The sequence below is a fragment of the Lichenostomus cassidix genome, chromosome 1 (assembly GCF_008360975.1).
Source record: "Lichenostomus cassidix isolate B80296 chromosome 1, HeHo_3.0, whole genome shotgun sequence".
Taxonomy (NCBI): domain Eukaryota; kingdom Metazoa; phylum Chordata; class Aves; order Passeriformes; family Meliphagidae; genus Lichenostomus; species Lichenostomus cassidix.
In genome coordinates, this window is record NC_139479.1 from 88,053,579 (window position 1) to 88,074,554 (window position 20,976).

The 20,976-nt window shown below is 48.1% G+C and overlaps 2 protein-coding genes and 2 long non-coding RNA genes across 5 annotated transcripts in view; 1 reads left to right on the top strand and 3 right to left on the bottom strand.

The window, feature by feature from the left end:
• Positions 1-20,976, bottom strand: part of LOC146445202 (uncharacterized) — a 29,190-nt gene that overhangs the window by 1,618 nt on the left and 6,596 nt on the right. The window contains exon 2 of the long non-coding RNA XR_014854040.1: positions 119-4,828. This is a non-coding gene — a long non-coding RNA (uncharacterized LOC146445202). The remainder of the gene's footprint in view (positions 1-118; positions 4,829-20,976) is intronic.
• Positions 3,656-9,878, top strand: CSTA (cystatin A). The gene is made up of 3 exons (XM_085069451.1): positions 3,656-3,777; positions 7,244-7,345; positions 9,666-9,878. Exons 1-3 carry the CDS (start codon positions 3,712-3,714, stop codon positions 9,792-9,794), a joined length of 297 nt encoding a protein of 98 aa, XP_084925577.1. The 5' UTR covers positions 3,656-3,711; the 3' UTR covers positions 9,795-9,878.
• On the bottom strand, positions 10,101-14,940 carry LOC146445204 (cystatin-B-like). Of its 2 annotated transcripts, XM_085069437.1 has the most exons (4): positions 14,800-14,862; positions 14,003-14,071; positions 11,302-11,403; positions 10,101-10,922 (listed from the first exon to the last, which is right to left on the bottom strand). In XM_085069437.1, exons 2-4 carry the CDS (start codon positions 14,045-14,047, stop codon positions 10,794-10,796), a joined length of 276 nt encoding a protein of 91 aa, XP_084925563.1. In that variant the 5' UTR covers positions 14,048-14,071; positions 14,800-14,862; the 3' UTR covers positions 10,101-10,793. The 2 variants fall into 2 exon arrangements, with proteins under 2 accessions (XP_084925563.1, XP_084925553.1); XM_085069427.1 differs by lacking the exon at positions 14,003-14,071 and having other exon boundaries at positions 14,800-14,940.
• LOC146445205 (uncharacterized) lies at positions 15,698-20,529 on the bottom strand. Its single transcript, XR_014854046.1, has 2 exons — positions 17,657-20,529; positions 15,698-17,508 (listed from the first exon to the last, which is right to left on the bottom strand). It is a non-coding gene; the product is annotated as an uncharacterized LOC146445205 (long non-coding RNA).

Consider the following 20,976-nt stretch of genomic DNA (forward strand, 5'->3'; position numbering starts at 1 on the left):
TTTCACTTATTATGAGGAAATTGTTAAAAGACCCCAAAACACACAACCCCAAAAATCACCCCAACAAAGAATTATCTTCATTTGGAATATAAGGCCAAGCAAGTGGTCCCATACAAACCTGAGTATGAAAACATGATGCCATGAGAAGATTCCTAAATCCCAAACATTCCTTCTTTGGGTGTTTGCAGCTTGCATACAGAGGGCTGTGCTAAGAAACTGAATTGCTTTCTTTACTTTGCACTGAGCACAGAGGGCTGTCTCTTGCAGTAGTCCATGGCAAATCACGTGGAGCAGAGGCTGTTTGAATGTTGCTGTTGGACTCGGTGGAACACCAAGGTGAGTCACAGGAATTTCATGCCACACTTTGGGGCTCAGGGCAGGAGAAGGTGGCTCTGCTGTCTCCTGAGTACCTCAGAGCTGCACGCAGAGTGGGATGATTTGTGATGTGTGCAGAATGCATAGGTGTGAGCTGAGTGCCACCCTGAACACAGGCAGGTCAGTTCTCTGTGCCTAGGGACCCCTGAGGATTCCAGGATGGTGCTTGGTCTGGGATTGAACCTTGCTCCAATGTTACCATTGAGGTAGTTACAAAATTCCTGGGCTGATGGCTGTCACATGGGAATCAAATGGTGTTCCTCACAAATAGCAGGATTCCATCTTTCTCTGGTTTTAACTTCCATTTCTGCAAGTAAAGGCACTTGAGCACAACTGACGTCCCTATCCACAGTTCTGTGGGTGCCTTGCCCATTTTCCCATTGCTTTCCCATTGCTTGGAAGTGTTGAATGAAGGTGGGCAGATCCCATTTGCTTGGAAAGTCCTCTCAAGCTTGTGCATCTCATTTTCTTGTGCAAAACAGAAAGAGGTGTGTTTTGCTGCCACTCAGTGCTGTTGTGTTCTGCAGCCTGTAGGCATGAAAGAGTGATGAAACATGGGATTTCCTTCTGGAACATCTTTAAGGGTAGAATTTGATGGTCTTGAAGCCTATTGAGGGGAAGAGGCTCTTTTCTGTTACCAGAGGCTCAGCATAGGCTGGGCTATGGTAACTTTGTGCTGCTGAAGGTCAGGTTTCTGTTGATCCTTGTTGATATACAATGTCAGAAATCTTTTGAACTCAGGGTGGGTGGCACAAGGGGAAACCCTTTTTGCAGACCAGCACATTGAAAATGAAGGCTGTTGTTCCTATGATGATGAAAACAGATCTTCAGCTGCTATATGGAGAGCTGCTTTCCTGTGAAGTTCTTAAAGACATTCAGACCATGTGTCATATCCAGTCACAATGACATGTCTTGTCACTGTGAAACCACAAGACTGACCTCACTGACTTGGCTTTCACAATCGTTTCTACAGACCTTCATTCATGGTTGCAAAATAACTTGTAAATACATAACCCTGGGGTTGGGATTTTGGTAGGGGATTTATTTTGTGTGTGCTTTCTTTTGTTTTCCTTGTTTTGTTACTGTGCTGTTTTTTTCATCAACAATAGCTCGTACCCCTTAAAATTGCTTAAACAGGACCAGGGAGCAATGGCCTGCAAGCTGTAAAGGTCTGTTTCTTCTGTGTTGGAATAGTCGATGGTGCCAGATGTTCCTCAGCTTCAAAGCTGTCAAGAATGCCAGTGGTGGTGTCCCAGCAGAGATTCTCCAAGATAAGAGCAGTGCAGTGACGTGAGGAGAAGTTGCCATCTGTGCCGACTGGGAGCGCAGGCTGGACTGGTACGTGACACCAGCCACGTCACAAACACCGCAGGGGAATCAGAATCTAGAGTTCTCCAGGAGTGTAGCGTTGACCAGGGGATCTTAACATCCCTTCCCAAGGAAATCAGAGGAATCTGTATCCTTGTGAGTGGATAGGTTTATAAAATATCCTGGTTTAGCACTGGTGCTGTGCAGTTGTTGGACACATTCTCTGACTTCTGGCCCTGCTAAGGTGAGCTGGCTCTTGCAGTTCCTTAGCTTATCTGTCCTGCTGTGTGAATAAGGCACAAGTGGTGGGTGGAGCATCATCAGCTTTTGAATGAATCAGCAGGGTCTTGTGCAAAAGTAGGTTTGAGTTGTCATCAGCTCCATGACTAGGGCTCTGAGGAATTCCTCATATGGAGAGGAGAAGTTGGTGTAAGTGGCAGAATTGCAGTTTTAACAGCTGCCACTGCCTTTATTCCTGAGAACTGGAAGGATTTTTTCCCCTGTTCACAAAAATGTTGTCTAATGACAATGGTTTTTCCTCAAATGCCTTTTGCCCACTTCCATAGCACTGCTGCTCAAGTTTGGGAAATTCTGCAATCTCTTTTTCAGGAGCATGCTGCAATACTCATCAATACTGTTGAGTGCAGGGCCTTTAGAGCTGCAGGTTCTCAATGTCAGGGGCTTTGTACCAAAAGCAGGCCTTGAAGTCAGATGTGAAGCACTTTTTTACAGTCTGCTGCATCACTTGTTATGGGTGAGGAGGAGGAGGGTCACTAGGATGGGTAGGACACAGATCAGTTTGTTGCTGTGGCCATAAACCCACCTGTTTCTAGCAAATTCCCTGATGCTGATCCCAGCAGAAATGCCCACTGCCTGTGTGCAGCACATATTCTCAGCTCACCTGCTCCCATGTACCACCCTAGACACTGAGAAGCGTCTGGTCTCTTGCTGCTTCTCTGGTCCTCGCTCTGGAACAAACTTCCTCACATTTGCTGGCCAGGGGGATGGCAGGAATGCTGACAGACAACAATTTTTTCGGCGGTCTTGAAATGTTAGTTGTCCCTTACGATGGACGGCTGCTAGCAGTTAGCCTTCCCTCAGTGGGTTTGAGCTTTGTACATTTGCATTCACGAATGTGACTGGGCCAGGTGGGACTGTAACTGCAGAATGAATCCTTCTGATTTTATTCTCATGTTATGTGTTTCAGCAACATACCTTGAAATTAGGACAGCTGTTTTGTGCACAATGCTCATCTAGTGAGGGGGATTGTGCTTTGTCTTCCAGGAAATTGGCACTAGTTAAAAAGTAAATTTTGTTGCATATTCAGTTGCTATTTTGATTGCCTTAATGCAGCTTTTGGTTTGATTGGAAAGAAACAGAAATAGCTCATGTGCAGTACTTACCTGAATCTGGGACTGAATTTTTTTCTGCTTCTGGTGCTGGTGTTTACCTTGGGAACTTTCTGGTCAGGCAGAGGGAATGCAAGTCACTGAATGTATGATGCCACCTGCTCCTGTTTCCCCACTTAGAAGGATATTGAGACAAAGCAATTTCAAGTTGAACGGGACCTATGCTAAGGAAACTACTGCATCCTTTCTTCTGATCAGGAAAGGTGTTGGGAAATACTGGGTGTGTCTTTGATCTGTTTCCCAAGAGCTCAGCCTAGTCATCTGCACATGGGTGGAAACACAAGAGGTTCCAGTTGCAGCTCAAACCAAATCTCTTAAGATGTGGGGAGACTGGAGGTGGATGTTTGCTTTTCTTTCTGATGTGAAGACGATAAACACATTTTTAAGAGCTTTTTACATTTATTATTAATATTGCCAATGCTTTACACTGCTTTCCCCCCCCTCTTTTCCCCATTTGTCTCCTTCTCCAGTTCAGTAATGGTACATTCCATGTGTTACAGGTCACCTGATTCCATGACACATGTATGTATATAAGTGAGATGCCTGGGGACTCTGCTCAGACTTTGCTGAACTTCCCTCTTCAGAACCACCCATCATTTCAGGGAATTCACCTGCCACTATGATGCCCGGGGGCTTATCTGAGACCAAGGCTGCTACTCCAGAAATTCAGCAGATTGTTAACCAGGTGAGTTGCACCTTGTCTCTAGATGAACTTACTTGTGTGCAAAGAGGTAGTTCCTGAAGCTTATTAAGAGCCTAGGAGAGATTGAGCCAGGGGTTAAACTAGAGAAGTTTGTGCTGAAATGGAATCAAGGGAATCCCCTTGGTGGGCAGTAAGTGTTTTCTCAGCATTCTGTGCAGGCAGTGCCCTGGTAAGGCTGAGACAAACCACTTGTCTCTCTCCTCTTTGTCCAAGGCTGGGCATGGCACTGGCTACATTCACTTAATGTCTGTGTGAAGTTCCAAGCCCAGCTCTGCTATGGCAGCGCTGAGGTCGCCTGTTTGAAACAAGAGGTGGCATATTGGAAGGGAAAGGTTGTATCTTTAGTACAAGCTGAAGAATTCATTCCTGAGTCAAGGACTGCATAGGACAAAGCACATGCTAGCATGCAGTAAAGAATGATAGATGCAGGACAAAGCTCTTTTGAAGGTGTGTGTTCCCTGCTGGCATTCAGTGCTTTCTAGAGTCCCAGCTGTGATGCAGGGGCTGCTGGTGGGGCAAGGTGAGCTGGGCACAAGGCAGGCCAGGGAGTGAGCCCAGCTGCCAGGTGGTTGGTTACAGGCAGTGGTCCTGTGCTGGAGCAGCTGTGTGAGCAGCACCTCTGCAGATCCTCTAATGCACACTGAGACCAGGCAGCCCAGTACTCTGACAAGGTTCTTTTCCATAGTCTAGAGGTGGAGCAGATAACGTTTAACATCCAGTTGAGGGATTTGAAGCTATTCCATGTTACAGGAGGCTTCTGCTTTAGCAGAGTGATACAAATATACTGGTAACTTGATATAGATCTATGTTACTTTTAGCAAAATGTAGCGACTACAATCCCAGTTCCCTGAGGACACCAGTGTGCTGTGCACTCCTGGTCTGTACAGCACACTCTCTGTCACAACACTGGGCATCCTCAGTCACTGGTGAGGGGGATGTGGGTTGAAGTCAGCTCTAGCCAGCTGTTTTCTTCAAAATTCTTTTCTTCACTGTTTAGTTTTTATATTCAGCATTGGGCAAAGCCATGTGCTGACTCCCCCCATGTTGCTCTGGCTAACTCAGGGGGCATTCACTTTCTTTTATTGAACTCAGGGATTTCCACCACCACATGATTCCCTCGACTGACAGAGCTATTTATCACAAACACCCTGTGGTCCCCTTTGTGTTGAGATAAACTCAGCGTATTTGCAAAAGCTGTGGTCAGTCACAGCCTGCATTATTCCCTGAGTTTCATGGGTGGCACATCGCCCTCCCTAGCTCCTCTGAGCCTTCTTCCATTCTAGGGCTTTACTGGTCAGTCACAGCTGGGGTCACCAGAGCTGGGGACACGTACTTGGGGGAGGGCTGGAGTTTGGGCTAACAGGTTAGTCAGAGGAGAGATGATTTACTGCAGAACAGAAAGAGAAACTGCTGATTTACAATTGCTTTGGGGACACCAGGTGGATTACTTGGGAGCAGTATCACGGCTCTCCTATGCTGGCAGGAATGTTTGAAGGAGCAGCACTCACAGACATCAGAAATTCCCTTTTACCTGTGGAGGGGAGACCCTAGCAAGGGACTTGAAGCACCTTTGTGTATTTGCCATTGTTGTTTGCTCATGTTTAAGATGGTGCCAGCTGAGGGCAGTGAAATTTAATTAATGAGTCTGTGAAATGCCTCAAGCACTGGTGCCAGATACTGAGCTTTGTTTTCAATGCTGGGCTGTGTTATTTATGGGTGATCTGAAGTCTTGTAGTGTGTATTGGAGGTGAAACCACAGCAGTTGGGTGTCACTGAGCAAACAGGCACTAAAAAATGTGAATGCTGGTTTCAGGCAGTGCTAATGTTCCCAGAGTACAGGGCAAATCTGCAACCTGAAATGTGGAGGATACAGAGTTTCAGTTTGATTCCAGAAAAGGACTGATCCTAATTTTGGTATTCTTTTGTTCTCAGTAGCTTCAGGAAAATCAAAACAGATTGTTGTCTGTGCTTTATTTTCTGCGAGGTGAAATTTCTGCCCTGTGCTGAGAGCAGGAGAGAGAACTCTCCCTGGTCCTTTCCCCTCTTGCAGAGGCTCTGGTATAGCTCTCTAAGGAAAATATTCTTATGGAAACATTATGTTGGGGAAATCCTGCTATGCTTCCAGCATAAGTGTTACCCTTTCAAGAAGCAAGTCTGTGGGATTTTATGCTATGCTAAGCAGAGAAGCAATTCCAGGGATTTCAGTGAAGTTATGAAAAATGTCTGCAGACCCTGGGTTGCTCAAGATCTGTCTGCTCTTGGGATCCCATAATTATTTCCTTATACCTTTGTCTTGTCTCTGGCCATCATTAGTGAGCTGGGGAATGTTATTTATTCAGTCTCCTTGTTCTACAGCTGCTGCACAAAACAGAGGAATGTATTGGGTTCAGGGTGCTGCTAGATAAGAGCTTAGGAATGTTTTATTTTTTCACCTGAGGGTCAAGGAGCTGTTTGCCTGCCTGATTTTATTGAAGGCACAGTCTGTAAATAACTAATGGGGGACATAGTGGCCAGAGGAGAGAGAGCAAAACTGGAGGGAAGTGGCTTTGTTTTGCTTTGTTTTGTTCTGAGAGAGGAATAGGATGTACCAAAAGTTACCACTTTGGAGCATTCTAGGAGGGCCCTGTCCCAGCCAGCTGGAAGGGTGTTGGGAATAAAGTTTCCCTGGCTTGCCAGAGTAAGCAGCTCCCGAGCTGAAAGTAGAGCTCTCTGTTCCTGGGGACAGAAAGCCTGTGGAAGCTTCTTGGCGGAAGAGCAGAGTAAAGAGACCACGAGGAACCTAAATAGGATGATAATTTCTGACTCTCTGGAAATTATCTGGATTTTCTTGTGTGCTTTCTGTGACCTTCCTGCTAGGAAGGAATGTCACGGGAGTGGCAGCCAGCTGCAGGTGTATGTGCTGGGAAAGTGAATTAATTCTGTGCATTCCTGTGAAACAGGAGGGAGGTGAGCAGCGCTGAGGTGTTGCCGGCCCCGCCCAGGGCAGCCTGAGCAGGCTGACACTGACACTGCTCCTCTGCCCAAACTCAGGAATGCATCCGGTCATCAGCGTGGGTGTCACGTGCAGAGGGACACCGTGTCACCCAGCCTAGGAGAGACTGGCTGTGCTGAAGTGTGGTGGTGCCACAGTGATCAAGAGATGAGAGAGTTTGGAGTTCTTGGAGAAGTCAAGAAGGAAGGGCAACAGCAAAACCACTGCCTTGGGCTTCTGTAGGGCAGACTTTGGCCTCATTGGGAGACTGCTTGAGAGAGTCCCTTGGGAGGCAATTCTGAAGGCCACAGAGATCCAGGATGGCTGGGCATTCTGCAAGAAAGAAATACTAAAGGTGCTAGAGAAGGGTGAGAGTATGTAGGAGAGTATGTTTGAAAGGATGACAGCTGGAATGCTATATGTGAAAGAAATTCCTAAATATGAACCTGCCAATAATTTTTCCCTTTCTTTTTACAGGTGAAGCCACAGTTTGAAAGCCAGGCAAACACAAACTGTGTCGTCTTTACAGCTATAGTATATAAGACTCAAGTGGTTGCTGGGACAATCTATTTCATTAAGGTTTGTATATATTGTAGGAGGCAATGTTTTAGAGTTTAATGATACAGGGGACTTGTGGTGTGGCTTACAGCTAGAAAGAGAGGCAAATGTTGTAGGAAACTGATGTGAGTAATGGAAGTAGGGAGTACCTCCAAATGCTTCTAAAATTCCTCTTTGGCACTACTGTAAGCAGGAATACAAATATTATAAAACATGCCCTGTGCTTATTCAGATGTTACTGGTAAGCTTCTCAGGCTCATCCCCCTCAAGGACTAGATTGTCTTCCCAACTCAAATGATTTAAACAAGTCCTAATTGGTCTCCTGTTTGCTTTCAAGGCAAAGTACTGTCATGGCAAAGTCTGTGTCCTTTAATTGTGTTTGTTGGGAGGAATTTGAAGTCAGTTTGAGGAACTGACAGAGAGACAGAGTCAATTTTGTAATGCAGTGCAAGCATCTCGACTCTGCTGACTGGTTTTGCATGCAAGCAGGTGTGTTGATGTTTTGCTTCTGCATCAGGTGCTGCAGAGGTACAGCCTTGCCTGCTGCTTCTTTCTGTATTGTCAAAAACCCCTCTCTGCTGCAGAGGAAAAATGGGTCATGCTTAATTTGGAGCTCTCTGATAGCACCATTCATCCTCTTCTGGAATCCCTGACCCATGGATATCAGGAGCTTTCTGTGAAGTGGCACAGAAGAAAGGGCTTGGTGCATTTTGCATCTGAAGGCCAGCAAGCACTGCTGAGCAGCAGGCTGCCCTTCTGGAGCAGAGCAGGCATGGCCTGTGACTGCTGGGTCTGAAACGCCACGTGTGTGCAGGCATGTGGCTGGCAGGATATGCTCCCTGGACAAGGGAGTTGGGAGACTCGTTTTATTAGAGAAATTTGCCAGTCATGTTTGGGGGAGAGTAGTTCTGCGGAGAGACACTGTGGGCATTAGCTCCACACTTCTCATAATTGGTTGATCCGAGGAAGGACACATTATGCCAAACCTTCTTCTTTCCCACATGCTTCCTTAAAATAACTTTGTTATTTGTGCTCTTTGGGCACCAGAGGATTGTACTGACAGACTACCTATTATATGGTCAGTCAGAGTCTCACCTACATCATGTTTATCCTTCCCTTGCTCCTATGAGATGTGCTTTCACTTTGTGGACAAAGCACTGAGTAATGAAGAGTAACAATTTACAGGTACAGCCCGAAATTTGGCCTGGTTGGATTTCTACACTTAGTGCCACCTTATTGCTGACCTGGGCAATGTAAAATACTTGTCTGCTGTCCCTGCTAAGCCTTGTGGCCAAACTATTCAGAAATGAAGACTGATGTGTTACTGAACATGGAAGAAATCCATTCGTAACACTGAAAATGGATGATTTGGTGTTTCTTCTTTCCCAATTTTGTCAGTGATGGGAAGGAGTTCCTCATTTTAGCAATAACTGGAACAAACTCTGCCACCACAGGATTCATCCTTTTCTATCTCTGAATCTCCCACATCAATGATAGTTTACCAGCAGACTTACAGCTGAGATGCAATTCAGACCAAAACAAATATGGTGTCACACTGCAGCCACCAGAAAGCATGTAAAAACCTCTTGGAGCCTAAGGCATTCAAGTTCTCATGCAGCTCCGAGGGAGAGTTTAGTGCTTGTGCTTGGCTCTGTAAGAATGAAATTTTACACCTTCCTAGCAAGGCTTTAGGTGAGGACTGTCTAGGGAAGAAGGTGAATTTCTTTGGAGAGTATTTCTTCCAGGCACTGCCATGCACTCCCAAAAGCATCAGGATGTGTCAGTTTCCCTGCTCAGACACTGATGTGTTTGGGGTAACTCTGCAGACCAGGCATCCTGCCTTTCAGGCTCTCATTGCTTCTCAGGACCACATGCTGGTCTTTCTGTCTTAGATCTGTCTGTACCCTCCAGGAGCAGACGTCGTGTCTGCATCTTGTCCCACCCCCGAGTCACTGAGGTTTCCTCATTGTCTCTTGTGTCCCATGAGTGTGCCAGGAAGCTGTGAGCTGCTGTGCTGGCATCTTGGTGACTGCCATAGGACACCATCAAAACCTTTCTCCTCTTGTGTCTTCTGCTGCTTCCACACCCAAGCAGTTCTGCTCATTTTCCCTTCACCTGACTCTGAGGGGGTTTTATAGTTCAGTTTTCTACAGGTGTAGAGAGGTTGTGCCAGCAGTTACTATCCAGACTTGGGTAAGAGCTGTTGAAGTAAAAATGAAGATACAGCTAAAATTAAGCTCCTGAGGAGCAAAGATGTTCTTTCAGGAATGTAAAGAACAGCCTTTTGTTTGAAACTGCTTTGAGCCCATGATCCTCACTTCCCCACACTTTTGGTTTCTAGGTCCAAGTTTCTGATGACGAGTATGCCCACTTGAAGGTGTTTCAGAGTCTTCCTTATGAGAACCAAGGTCCCAGCCTTGTCAGTTTTCAGACTGGCAAAACCAAAGATGACCCTCTGACCTACTTCTGAGAGATGATGAGGAGCAATGCCGCACCCCTGCAAGTCCTACGGGGTTCTGCCTCTGACCGTAATTAAACTGAATTTTGAAAACTATTGTCCTTATTTTCCTTATTTTGCTGCTGATATACCTGCACAGGTCTTTCTTGTTATCTTTCATGTCTGTCCCAAGATTAAAATAAAGCTTTTATAGTTAAGATATAGAATAAACATAAGGTTAGCTGGAATATAAAAAACACTTGAGGGAAAAAACCTGAGCAAGATAATAACCAAGAATGAAAACTAGTGAAGGGAACACTGAAGCAAGCACCAGACAAGTAGGCCATCTAAAGTTTTTATTGTTATAAATGCAGAAGTGCTTGTCCAGCCCAAGTTCTTTGCCAGGGGTTTTCCATAGGACAGAAAAAATAAGCAAGCTGGTTTGGTATTTTAAACTCACACACCTTATACGGGACGTTATATGCTACTGCTGCAAGAGGATGAGCATGATTAGCAAGGGAATGTTTGTTTCAAACTACTGTCATCCTCTTTCTCTTCCTTGCAAAATTGCTTCAGATCGAGTATCTCATTGGGGCTTTGCCCATAAAATACAAAATGCAATTTAAATCTACACATATATTCAGAGCTGTAAAAAGCACAGAGAAGACTGAGGCTTTCTTCTTGTTCCTTGCTGCAAACAAGTGAGTGCTGGTGTCACTCCCTCTCTCATTTCCAGACAAAGGGAGTCCACAAACTCAGCCACAGTATTCTGGTTAAGTTGCAGTACACTCTAAGTTAAGCTGCAACAAAATTTAGGTTTACATTAGTGCAGGTAACAGGAGAGCCACATGACTCTCAGACTGGGAGATTGCAGAGGAAGGGAATGGCATAAAAGAAATAGACTTTTTCCACTGTCTAAAAAAAAAAAAAAGACTACACAATTTCTGCCTCTGTTGGCACAGGAATCCACATTTTGCAGCCTGCAGAAAATGCACGTAAGCAGCGGTTAGGGAAACGCAGCAGAGAAGGTTGCTAGAAATAAGCCAGTTCATCGTGCTTTGTCTTGCTGCCCTGGTAACTGTGGAGGCTCAGCTGCTCATTCTCATGGGGGAGGCTCTTGAACACCCGCAGGTGCATGAACTCATCGTTGCCAACATGGACCTGCAAAGCACGAAACCCAGTGAGATCCCTGCAGAGGGAGCAGCCTGCAGCACGATGGGTGGCAGAGGCTGGGCTGCTTTGAGCAAGGAGAAGCACCCAGGCAGCAAGAAAAACCACTGGCTTGTTTTAAACCAGACTGGGAGCTGTGACTTGGCAGAAATACCACCTCATCTTCCCATGAAAATGGAGAAAAGGGGATCTCTGTATTTAGCAGATGGGGAGAGGGGCTGGGAGGTGGATATTTGGGGCCTTTTAATGCATATTTTTTTTCTTATTAAGGCTACATCATAAACATTCTCGTCCAGTTAAGAAAGAATAAAACCCCACCATTCCAAAGATTAAATACATAAATGTATAAAACCAACCCAGCACCCTCTACCTTGATGAAGTAGTTTGTTCCAGCAACCAATTGAGTTTTAAACTCCACTGCAGTGAAGACATCAAAGGTTTTCCCTTCTTTTGCTTCTAGCTGAGCTTTTACCTAAAGGAAACAATAGATTCTTTAAGACTGATCTGCAAGGTTCAAGTATTTACACCTTAAGGCTTACAGGTCACTGCTGCCAAATTCCCAGACACAGAGTTACCACTTTTCTAAGGCATTAAAAGATCAAAAGGAATCAAGTTAAGTTTTGTGTGAAAGCAGGACCAGGAATCTAGGGAGGTGGCAAAGCTGAGATCATGGTGGGTGTCAGTCACTACAGGCTGGCACTGAGTCTGAATAACACTTGACAGTTCCTCCAGCATCTCTGCTGGAATCTGTGTATTCAAAATGCAAATCAGTGATCAAGAAGTCCAAATAACCTCTTGAACATCCTAGAGAAGCCATGAGCTCCTGAGATGCAGCTCTTCTCTCCCACACTTGGCCTTCTAGAACATGGTGGCTATGTGGAAACTTCTTGGTCAGGCAAGAAGAAGATTTCAGGCTTTGTTTTGCAGGGCAAGATGAGTTAGTCTTGGGGTCCTTGCTCGTGAGTCCTTGCTTGCTCCAGGCTGGACTTCCTGCACTGCATCATTGTGTAGCCCTGCCTTCGCTCCCAGGGCAGAATTAGCAGCAATGAGTAGGTTTTCCAGCTATATGGTGCATTTCCTTCTTCCTAAGTTCCAAGGAAATAGATACCTCTGCTCTCCTGCCTAAATCCTACATGCAGCCTCAGGGGAAAAACAAGTGCCAGCCTGGCTCAGATTCTGTAGGTGAAGTAGGAATAGAAACAATTCCTGCAATAGGGTATGTTCTCCCATCTCTCCAGCACCCGGAACTCTGGTGCCTTTCCTGTGACCCTACCCTGGCTTGTGCTCATTTAGAAATCCTGGCCACTCTGCAACATTTGTTTCTGAGGTCTCTAAATCACTCCAGCTCAGCATATTTTGTATTTCCACCAGCGAGCGGAACACTGAGCCCTGGGTGCAGAGAGCTCAGAGTCCTGCAGCTGCAAACTTGTCAGGGTGCCATCACTTGTGGCAGTGAGTCACCACAGCATGTGACAAAGGAGCATCCTGAGGCAGTGGGGAGAGGGACATCCCAGACAGGAACACTCTCCCAAAGGCCTGGCTCTTGATCTCAGTCTGGATCTGGGGCCCTGGAGCACAGGAGGCAGCACCGTGTCCTGGTGGTACCAAAGTCAATGGCATACTGGGCTGCACCAGCAGGAGCCTAGCCAGAAGACAGGCGAGTGATTATTGCCTTTTACTAGGCCCTTGTTAGAAAATGTAAAATGCTGTGCCCAGTTTGGAGCCCCCAGCACAAGACAGACTCCAATAAACTGGAGTGAGCTCAGTGAAGGGCTGCCAGGAGCATTCCATGAGCACACCAGGATGGCCGGGGCAGGATGAGCTGAGAGGAGAGCAACAAAATGAATTCCCTTGCCCAGCCCAGGGAAGAGAAGGCTTTGAGGGAAACTTTCCAGTACCTACAAGAAGCCAGGCGCTTTCCAGGGAGGTGATGGCAGAAGAATGAGACACATTTCCCCTGAGGACACTCCTGCAGTACAGCAGGAGTGTTCCAAGAAGCTGAGGAGTTTCCATTCTTGAAAATTTTCAAGACCTGACAGGAAAAAACGCCAAGCAGCCTGGGGATGCTGACCCTGTGCTCAGGCAGGAGCTGCAGTCCCTTCCCACCCAAACAATCCCTGATTCAGGCACAGGGCTGGAAATTGTTACACTCTGCAGGCTCTTTGCTGTCCTGCACAGCCTGTTTGCCATGCTCTCACTGCCAGAGCAGCTAACTAAGAAGCAGATGGTTCAGAGTCACCCTGAACAAGCACTGCCACAGGTACCAGTGAGAAGCCAAAGGCTGAACAGGCCTGGGTGGAAATCCTTGCCACGAGCAGGCTGTTCCTATGGGATTCCTAAGCCAGACACTGCCCAAGGAAGCTGTCCTGCCCTGTGGGACACTGCACCGGCTCTGGTCACAAAACTGAACAACACTCAGCCATCACAAGGATTCTTACAAATCACCACTAAAATGAAGGCCAGAACTGGAAAAGCAGGAACAGGGAATATGTTTATGGCATGCAACTGGCAGGCTCTGATAAATCTCCACAAAGATCTGACTTTAAGCAAACAAAACGATTTCAGAAGCCTTCCTCAATTTAACAGGACTCATGTTTTCTCCAGTCAGCATCCAGATGAGAATATGACTGCATGAACAAGTTTCAGGTTTGGGTTTTCCCACCTGTATTTGATTAAATAAAGTAATTTTAACTGGCAGCCAAAACAAGTTGCACAAACTTTGAAGTATTTATGTGATAATTATGAGATTGTGGGTTATTTGTGTTCACTTCTGAATCCAATGGGGTTTCTTTTTCATACTCCTTGGTTTGGGATTACCAAAGCACTGCAGGCTGCCACAGAACAGAAAGTGCAATGTTAATTGCATATTTGCATTCACAAGACATGTAGGCTTTTTCAGGTCAAAGTAATACTTGTGACTCTCTCAGCAATTCTCAATCATTTGCTTATTGCTGCAAACTCAGGCTGGTGCCTAGGAGAGGCACATGCCTCCCTTTTTTAAAATCACAGAATCCTCAGACTTGACAAGCTAAATGCTAATTTCAGTGTCTGCTGCAGCCTGGACAACAAACCTGGGCAATGACAAGGAGCATCAGAAGCTGGAGTTCAAACTTCATCCTTTCTCAATAGCTTACCACACTCTAAGCAACAAAGCCAAAAAGCAGAAGGAACTTGAGCTTCCATGACAAAAAGAAGAGCATGCGCTTTGAAAGATCTTAGTGGAACACTGGCATTTTAGAGTAAATGCATGTGCTGGTGTATCACAAGCACTAAGCTGAGGTACTGTTAGTAGTATGACGATCTGGAGCTGGCAGTGGTTAGAGCTGAATTCTGTGTTGGGGAAAAGCAGAAGCTCTCTTGCTTATTCCCTGTCCTTCCCCCTCAGGTCCAGCCACTCAATTCCCCCCCCGCCCCAAAGAACCCAAGCCCTAAGAAAGAAAAAACCGAACCCTAAAGCCAAACCCAGTCCGTGCACAAGGTTCAGAACTCGTAGGAGGCGCTGGAGCTCCTTGCCCGAGCTCAGTGCCCCTGCCAGGGCCAGGCCGTGCGCGATTCCCGCGGCTCGCAGCACATCCCCCGCCCTGCCGGGGCCAGCGCTGGCTCCATGCCACCTCTGCCCGCGCACCCAGCGCTGCCCACGATCCCTCCGGACACAGCAGAGCCGCGCCGGGCGGGCGCAGGGAAGGAGAGCTCCGGGAGCCGGTGGCCGCTCCGCGCATTCCCCGTTCCTTCCACCTTTCACCTGGGGGGCGGCGGGCTGTGTCTCGGCGCTCGGCCGCGCACAGCGATGGCCGAGCACTCGCCGGGCCCCGGACAGGCCCTGCACGGCCCCTTCCCGCGCCTCCCGGAGCTCGCCCCGGCCCCTCACCTCCTCCGCCATCCGCTGCGTCTCGTCCGTGGCGGGCCGGGCCGCCGAAGGGCCCCCGCACAACATGGTGGCAGCGCTCCGGTTCTCCCGCTCGGCCGCGGGCCGATCCCGCCCCTCGGGCGGTGCCGGGGCGGTGCCGGGCCCGGCGCTGGCACCCGCGGCAGGGCGTTCGGCGGCCGAGGCGGCGGCGAGCGGCAGCGCCCGGGCCTGGCAGCGCCCGGCCGGGGGAGCCTCAGCGCGGCCCAGCGGCAGCGGCGCTGCCCGGCCTTGGCGGGGCCATCGCGGCCCGACAGCCGATCGGAGAGAACAACAGCCCCGAGCGACACTTGCGGTGACAGCGGCCGGCGGAATTTCTCCTGCGCCCTGCACAGAAGGGCGGCAGCCGCTCCTCAGCGAGCGGCGCCTCCGTGGGAGCCCCGTGTGAGGACAGGGCTGCCCTCAGCCGCTGCTTTCCCTCGCTGTGGGTCACCTTTCCCAGCAGCGGCAGGTTCGCTTTAGCCGCAGGCAATGAATAACAAGGAATAATAATAAAAAATAATCCCCAGGCTCCCTCGTTGCCCACGTTCATCATTGCCCCTCCCAGGCCGATTTTGCCGCTCCTCAGCCAGCAAGCTGAAGGCGGTGCTGAATTATCCAGGCTCCGGGAAATCCCTGCGTAGATTTCAGTCTGAATGTTCCGCTCTTTGCCTACATTTGCCCACGATGTAAACGTCCAGACTGCTTGGAAGAAAACCCAACAGCACACACCTACCTTCCTCCTCCTGCTTTGCAACACCCCTTGGTAAATTTGATCAATATAAACCTAAATTTAACAACAGCAGGTACTGCAAGCTGAATGGAGCTCCTTGACTGATAGGCAGGACATGGTGGGAAGCATGAAACAAAATGGGGAAGAACGTTTTCTTTTCCTCTGGCACCATCTTTAATTAAATGTTTTGCTGGAGCTTTCGGTAGGCAGAGCTCTGCCAGGTTTGTGACAAGACTGGGGATGAAGGTCGGGGCTCTTCACTGGGATGGTTCCCAAGTTTTCCAGTGGAAATCCCAGCAGACAGTTGATACTGACCCTGTCAAAGCATCAATACACTCTGGTGCTGCTTCACTGCTGGATGGTTCAGGAAACCAGGAACCCAGGAACCCACACTGGGGCAGGCTTTCCAGAGGGTTTTTGATCCATGATGGGTGGGATGGGGCAGCCATTCCAGGGGGCATCTTCTGCTAGGAAACGTCAGTGGAGGTTCTCAGGATTTCAACAGAAGATTGTTCCCCGGTGTGTCTTCATCAGTGTGGTCCTGTGTGACACAGCGACGGGCTTTGGACAGGTGCCTGAGCAAGCCTTCTCTTCTCCTGGACTTGCGGGATGAGAACATATCCCCCTCTCCGTGCATGGGAAAAGGGTTTGGTTGCAAAGCACCTTGCAGCTGTCCTTCCTCGGCTTCAGTGGTGTGAAAAGGGCAGAAGCAGTGAAAGCCACGCTGAGCAGGGAGGACAAGGCTCTTTCTGAGCTGGTGCTTGCTTGGGGTGGCTTCAGGTTTCTCAGTGAGTTTCTTCCCCTCGTAGCCAGGGAAGCGGCCGATGGCTCTGGCATTCCAATGAAATGGTTCGGGGAGCGGAGAGGAACAGGGCTTTGGCGGTTCTTAGCGGGCTGTGGGCAGTCTGTACGCGCCGCGAGCGGGCACGGTCGTCTTGCGGTTCTGTGCTGGGCTTTTGTGCCCGTGCTCGCTGCTTGCAAGAGAGAGAGCGGTCCCCAGGCGCCCCCGCTGACGGAGACTCGGGCAAGTGCCAGCAGCGGGAGAGCGAGGCCTCCGGCTGAGCTTGAGGGAATCTCGCCGCACCTCCTCCCTCAGGCCGAGGCCGCCATCGCCCCGGGCAGGCCCGGGCTGCCATCGCAGCGCCCCCTGCCGGCCGCGGCTCCGCCACTGCAGCCTCGGCCTGGCCCGAGCCGCCAGCGCTCCCTGCCGGCCGCGGCCATAACTACACCAAAGGGAAACCAGCGCTTGGCGGCTGGGAAGCTTCTGGTAGCGAGCGCTTGTTCGTTCTGTTCTCTTCCATGTGCATTTTCTAGGAAACGGCTGTGCTTATTCCTTTTCCCACGGCTTGGCCTGGAAGCCCCGTCATTTTTGAAGTGGTCATAATTTGGAGGGAGGGGTCTTCTTTCCATTCCAGGAAGGTTCCCATCTTCCTTGGCAGACATTTGTCTTTTAAACCAAGACACTGCTAAAATACCAGCAAATGTGGTCTTTTTGTGGAAATAATCTGCTAAAGTCAGGAAAAAAAATTTCAGACCGATCGGCAAGCTTAGTAGATGCAGCATCTTTGAAATTAGGAAGTTACCAGCCTTTTTCTGAGCTGCTCAACATAAGCAGCAGTGGCCCAGAGGAGTGTAAGTTCCACAGGACATGGTCAGTTTATGGAATGTTGAGTACAGTCAGTTTTCATTTCAAAGCTGGTACTTTAATGCTGAGCCCTAATGTAGGTGTCAAATATTTGTTCCCTCTGAAGCTTGGAAAAACTGCAAGACAAATTCTCCTTTGAAGCCTGTTGTATGATAGAATCTTCTGCCAGCATGTATAGAGTTAGATCAATAGTCTTGAAATGTAACTTTTCTTTCAATGTAATGAGAATTAGTCATTGTCTTCCTTTATCTATCCAGATGTTTGCTCAGCTGCTGTGGAAAGCTTCTTCACTTCAGCAGATGCTGTGATAAATGACCTGTAAAATGGATGTGATACACAGATTTTTTTTATTTGTCATGAGAGAATATGTTGAAAAGCCCATAAACCCAGAATCCCCAAAACCAGCCCAACACAGAATTATCTTCATTTGGAATATAAGGCCAAGCAAGTGGTCCCATACAAACCTGAGTATGAAAACCTGATGCCATGAGAAGATTCCTAAATCCCAATCATCCATTCTTTGGGTGTTTGCAGTGGGCATACAGAGGGCTGTGCTAAGAAGCTGAATTGCTTTCTTTACTTTGCACTGAGCACAGAGGGCTGTCTCTTGCAGTAGTCCATGGCAAATCACGTGGAGCAGAGGCTGTTTGAATGTTGCTGTTGGACTCGGTGGAACACCAAGGTGAGTCACAGGAATTTCATGCCACACTTTGGGGCTCGGGGCAGGAGAAGGTGGCTCTGCTGTCTCCTGAGTACCTCAGAGCTGCACGCAGAGTGGGATGATTTGTGATGTGTGCAGAATGCATAGGTGTGAGCTGTGTGCCACCCTGAACACAGGCAGGTCAGTTCTCTGTGCCTAGGGACCCCTGAGGATTCCAGGATGGTGCTTGGTCTGGGATTGAACCTTGCTCCAATGTTACCATTGAGGTAGTTACAAAGTTCCTGGGCTGATGGCTGTCACATGGGAATCAAATGGTGTTCCTCACAAATAGCAGGATTCCATCCTTTCTCTGGTTTTAACTTCCATTTCTGCAAGTAAAGGCACTTGAGCACAACTGACAGCCCTATCCAGAGTTCTGTGGGTTCCTTGCCCCCTCTGCTGGCATTTTCCCATTGCTTGGAAGTGGTGAATGAAGGTGGGCAGATCCCATTTGCTTGGAAAGTCCTCTCAAGCTTGTGCATCTCATTTTCTTGTGCAAAACAGAAAGAGGTGTGTTTTTGTTGCCACTCAGTGCTGTTGTGTTCTGCAGCCTGTAGGCATGAAAGAGTGATGAAACATGGGATTTCCTTCTGGAACATCTTTAAGGGTAGAATTCAGTTGTCCTGATGCCTATTGAGGGGAAGAGGCTCTTTTCTGTTACCAGAGGCTCAGCATAGGCTGGGCTATGGTAACTTTGTGCTGCTGAAGGTCAGGTTTCTGTTGATCCTTGTTGATGTACAATGTCAGAAATCTTTTGAACTCAGGGTGGGTGGCACAAGGGGAAACCCTTTTTGCAGACCAGCACAGTAAAATGAAGGCTGTTGTTCCTGTGATGATGAAAGCAGATCCTCAGCTGCCATATGGAGAGCTGCTTTCCTGTGGAAGCTCTTAAAGACATTCAGACCATGTGTCATATCCAGTCACAATGATGTGTCTTGTCACTGTGAAACCCCAAGACTGACCTTACTGACTCAGCTTTCACAATCGTTTCTACAAACCTAAATACATAACCCTGAGGTTTGGATTTTGGTAGGGTTTTTTTTTTTGTTGTTTTGTTTTGTTTTCTTTGTTTTGTTACTGTGCTGGCGCTTTCATCAACAATAGCTCGTACCTCTTAAAATTGCATAAACAGGACCAGGGAGCAATGGCCTGCAAGCTGTAAAGGTCTGTTTCTTCTGTGTTGGAATAGTCGATGGTGCCAGATGTTCCTCAGCTTCAAAGCTGTCAAGAATGCCAGTGGTGGTGTCCCAGCAGAGATTCTCCAAGGTAAGAGCAGCGCAGTGACGTGAGGAGAAGTTGCCATCTGTGCCGATTGGGAGTGCAGGCTGGACTGGTACGTGACACCAGCCACGTCACAAACACCGCAGGGGGGACACTCACCAGCTTATCAATGCTGTGCAAGAGACGGGGTGGGGGCTGCTGCTCTCTTCATGGCAGTGTTCCACATGCTGGCTCATGACATCCAAACTTATTGTGGAGAAGGGTGGAGGTGGGTGTTGCCCAGGATAAGATTGATCAATTGCCACTGATCATCTTTGAGCACAGGTCTGTGAAACATCAGCACTTCCAAGTGACTCCATGAAACACTTGTGCAGGATGGGTACTGCATCCCAGTGTTAGAAATATCACTGGATTTTTGGGCAGAGATCAGCACTGCCATGGAAAGGAAACCGTCTGATTTCCTCTGCAACCTTCAGCATCAGCTTGCTGACAATTAGTGTTGATTTTCCCTCCCTTCTGCACAACTCTGTGCATTCTGGGAAAGAAGAAGTTGTTATGCTTTAAAGTCAAAAAGCAGCAAACCCTGAATGTTGAGTCCAGTGAATGATTTCCACACCACATGAACATCTTTAGTTTCACACCTAGAGTCTTTCCAAGATTATCAATGAACCCTCCTAGATTTTGTGCTCAGTGTATTTGTTGTAAGAGAGAATCAAGAGTCCTCCCGGAGTGTAGTGTTGACCAGTGGATCTTAACATCCCTTGCCAAGGAAGTTAGAGGGATCTGTATCCAGGTGAGTGGACAGGTTTATAAAATATCCTCGTATAGCACTGGTGCTGTGCGGCTGTTGGACACATTCTCTGACTTCTGGCCCTGCTAAGGTGAGCTGGCTCTTGCAGTTCCTTAGCTTATCTGTCCTGCTGTGTGAATAAGGCACAAGTGGTGGAGCATGGTCAGCTTTGGAGTGAATCAGCAGGGTCTTGTGCAAAAGCAGGTTTGAGTTGTCATCAGCTCCATGACTAGGGCTCTGAGGAACTCCTCATCTGGAGAGGAGAAGTTGGTGCAAGTGGCAGAATTGCAGTTTTAACAGCTGCCACTCCCTTTGTTCCTGAGAACTGGAAGGAATTTTCTCTCTCTTCACAAAAATGTTGTCTCAGGACAATGACTGTTCCTCAGATGCCTTTTGCCCACTTCCATAGCACTGCTGCTCAAGTTTGGGAAATTCTGCAATCTCTTTTTCAGGAGCAAGCTGCAATACTCATCAATACTGTTGAGTGCAGGGCCTTTAGAGCTGCAGGTTCTCAATGTCAGGGGCTTTGTACCAAAAGCAGGCCTTGAAGTCAGATGTGAAGCAGTTTTTTACAGTCTGCTGCATCACTTGTTATGGGTGAGGAGGAGGAGGAGGAGGGTCAGTAGTATGGGTAGGACACAGATCATAAACCCACCTGTTTCTAGCAAATTCCCTGATGCTGATCCCAGCAGAATCCTGTGTGCAGCACATATTCTCAGCTCACTTGCTCTCATGTACCACCCTAGAGACTAAGAAGTGTCTGGTCTCTTGCTGCTTCTCTGGTCCTTGCTCTGCTGGCCAGGGGGATGGCAGGAATGCTGACAGACAGCAATTTTTTCGGTGGTCTTGAAGTGTTAGCTGTCCCTTACCAGGGAGGGCTGCTGGCAGTTGTTAAGCCTTCCCCCAGTGGCTTTTGAGCTTTGTACATTTGCATTCACGAATGTGACTGGGCCAGGTGGGACTGTAACTGCAGAATGAATCCTTCTGACCATTGATTCCGATATTGGCCAGAATAAACTTTCTCACCCAGTCTGAAGCATTAGAAAGCAGGCATTCTTCATTTGCACAGGACA

Coding starts and splice junctions, on each gene's coding strand:
- CSTA (XM_085069451.1), top strand. CDS start 3,712: ATGATGCCCGGGGGCTTATCTGAGACCAAGGCTGCTACTCCAGAAATT. Junction 3,778..7,243: donor TTCAGCAGATTGTTAACCAG/GTGAGTTGCACC, acceptor TTCTTTTTACAG/GTGAAGCCACAGTTTGAAAG. Junction 7,346..9,665: donor GGACAATCTATTTCATTAAG/GTTTGTATATAT, acceptor TTTGGTTTCTAG/GTCCAAGTTTCTGATGACGA.
- LOC146445204 (XM_085069427.1), bottom strand. CDS start 14,865: ATGTTGTGCGGGGGCCCTTCGGCGGCCCGGCCCGCCACGGACGAGACG. Junction 11,404..14,799: donor CGCAGCGGATGGCGGAGGAG/GTGAGGGGCCGG, acceptor TGTTTCCTTTAG/GTAAAAGCTCAGCTAGAAGC. Junction 10,923..11,301: donor GAACAAACTACTTCATCAAG/GTAGAGGGTGCT, acceptor CGTGCTTTGCAG/GTCCATGTTGGCAACGATGA.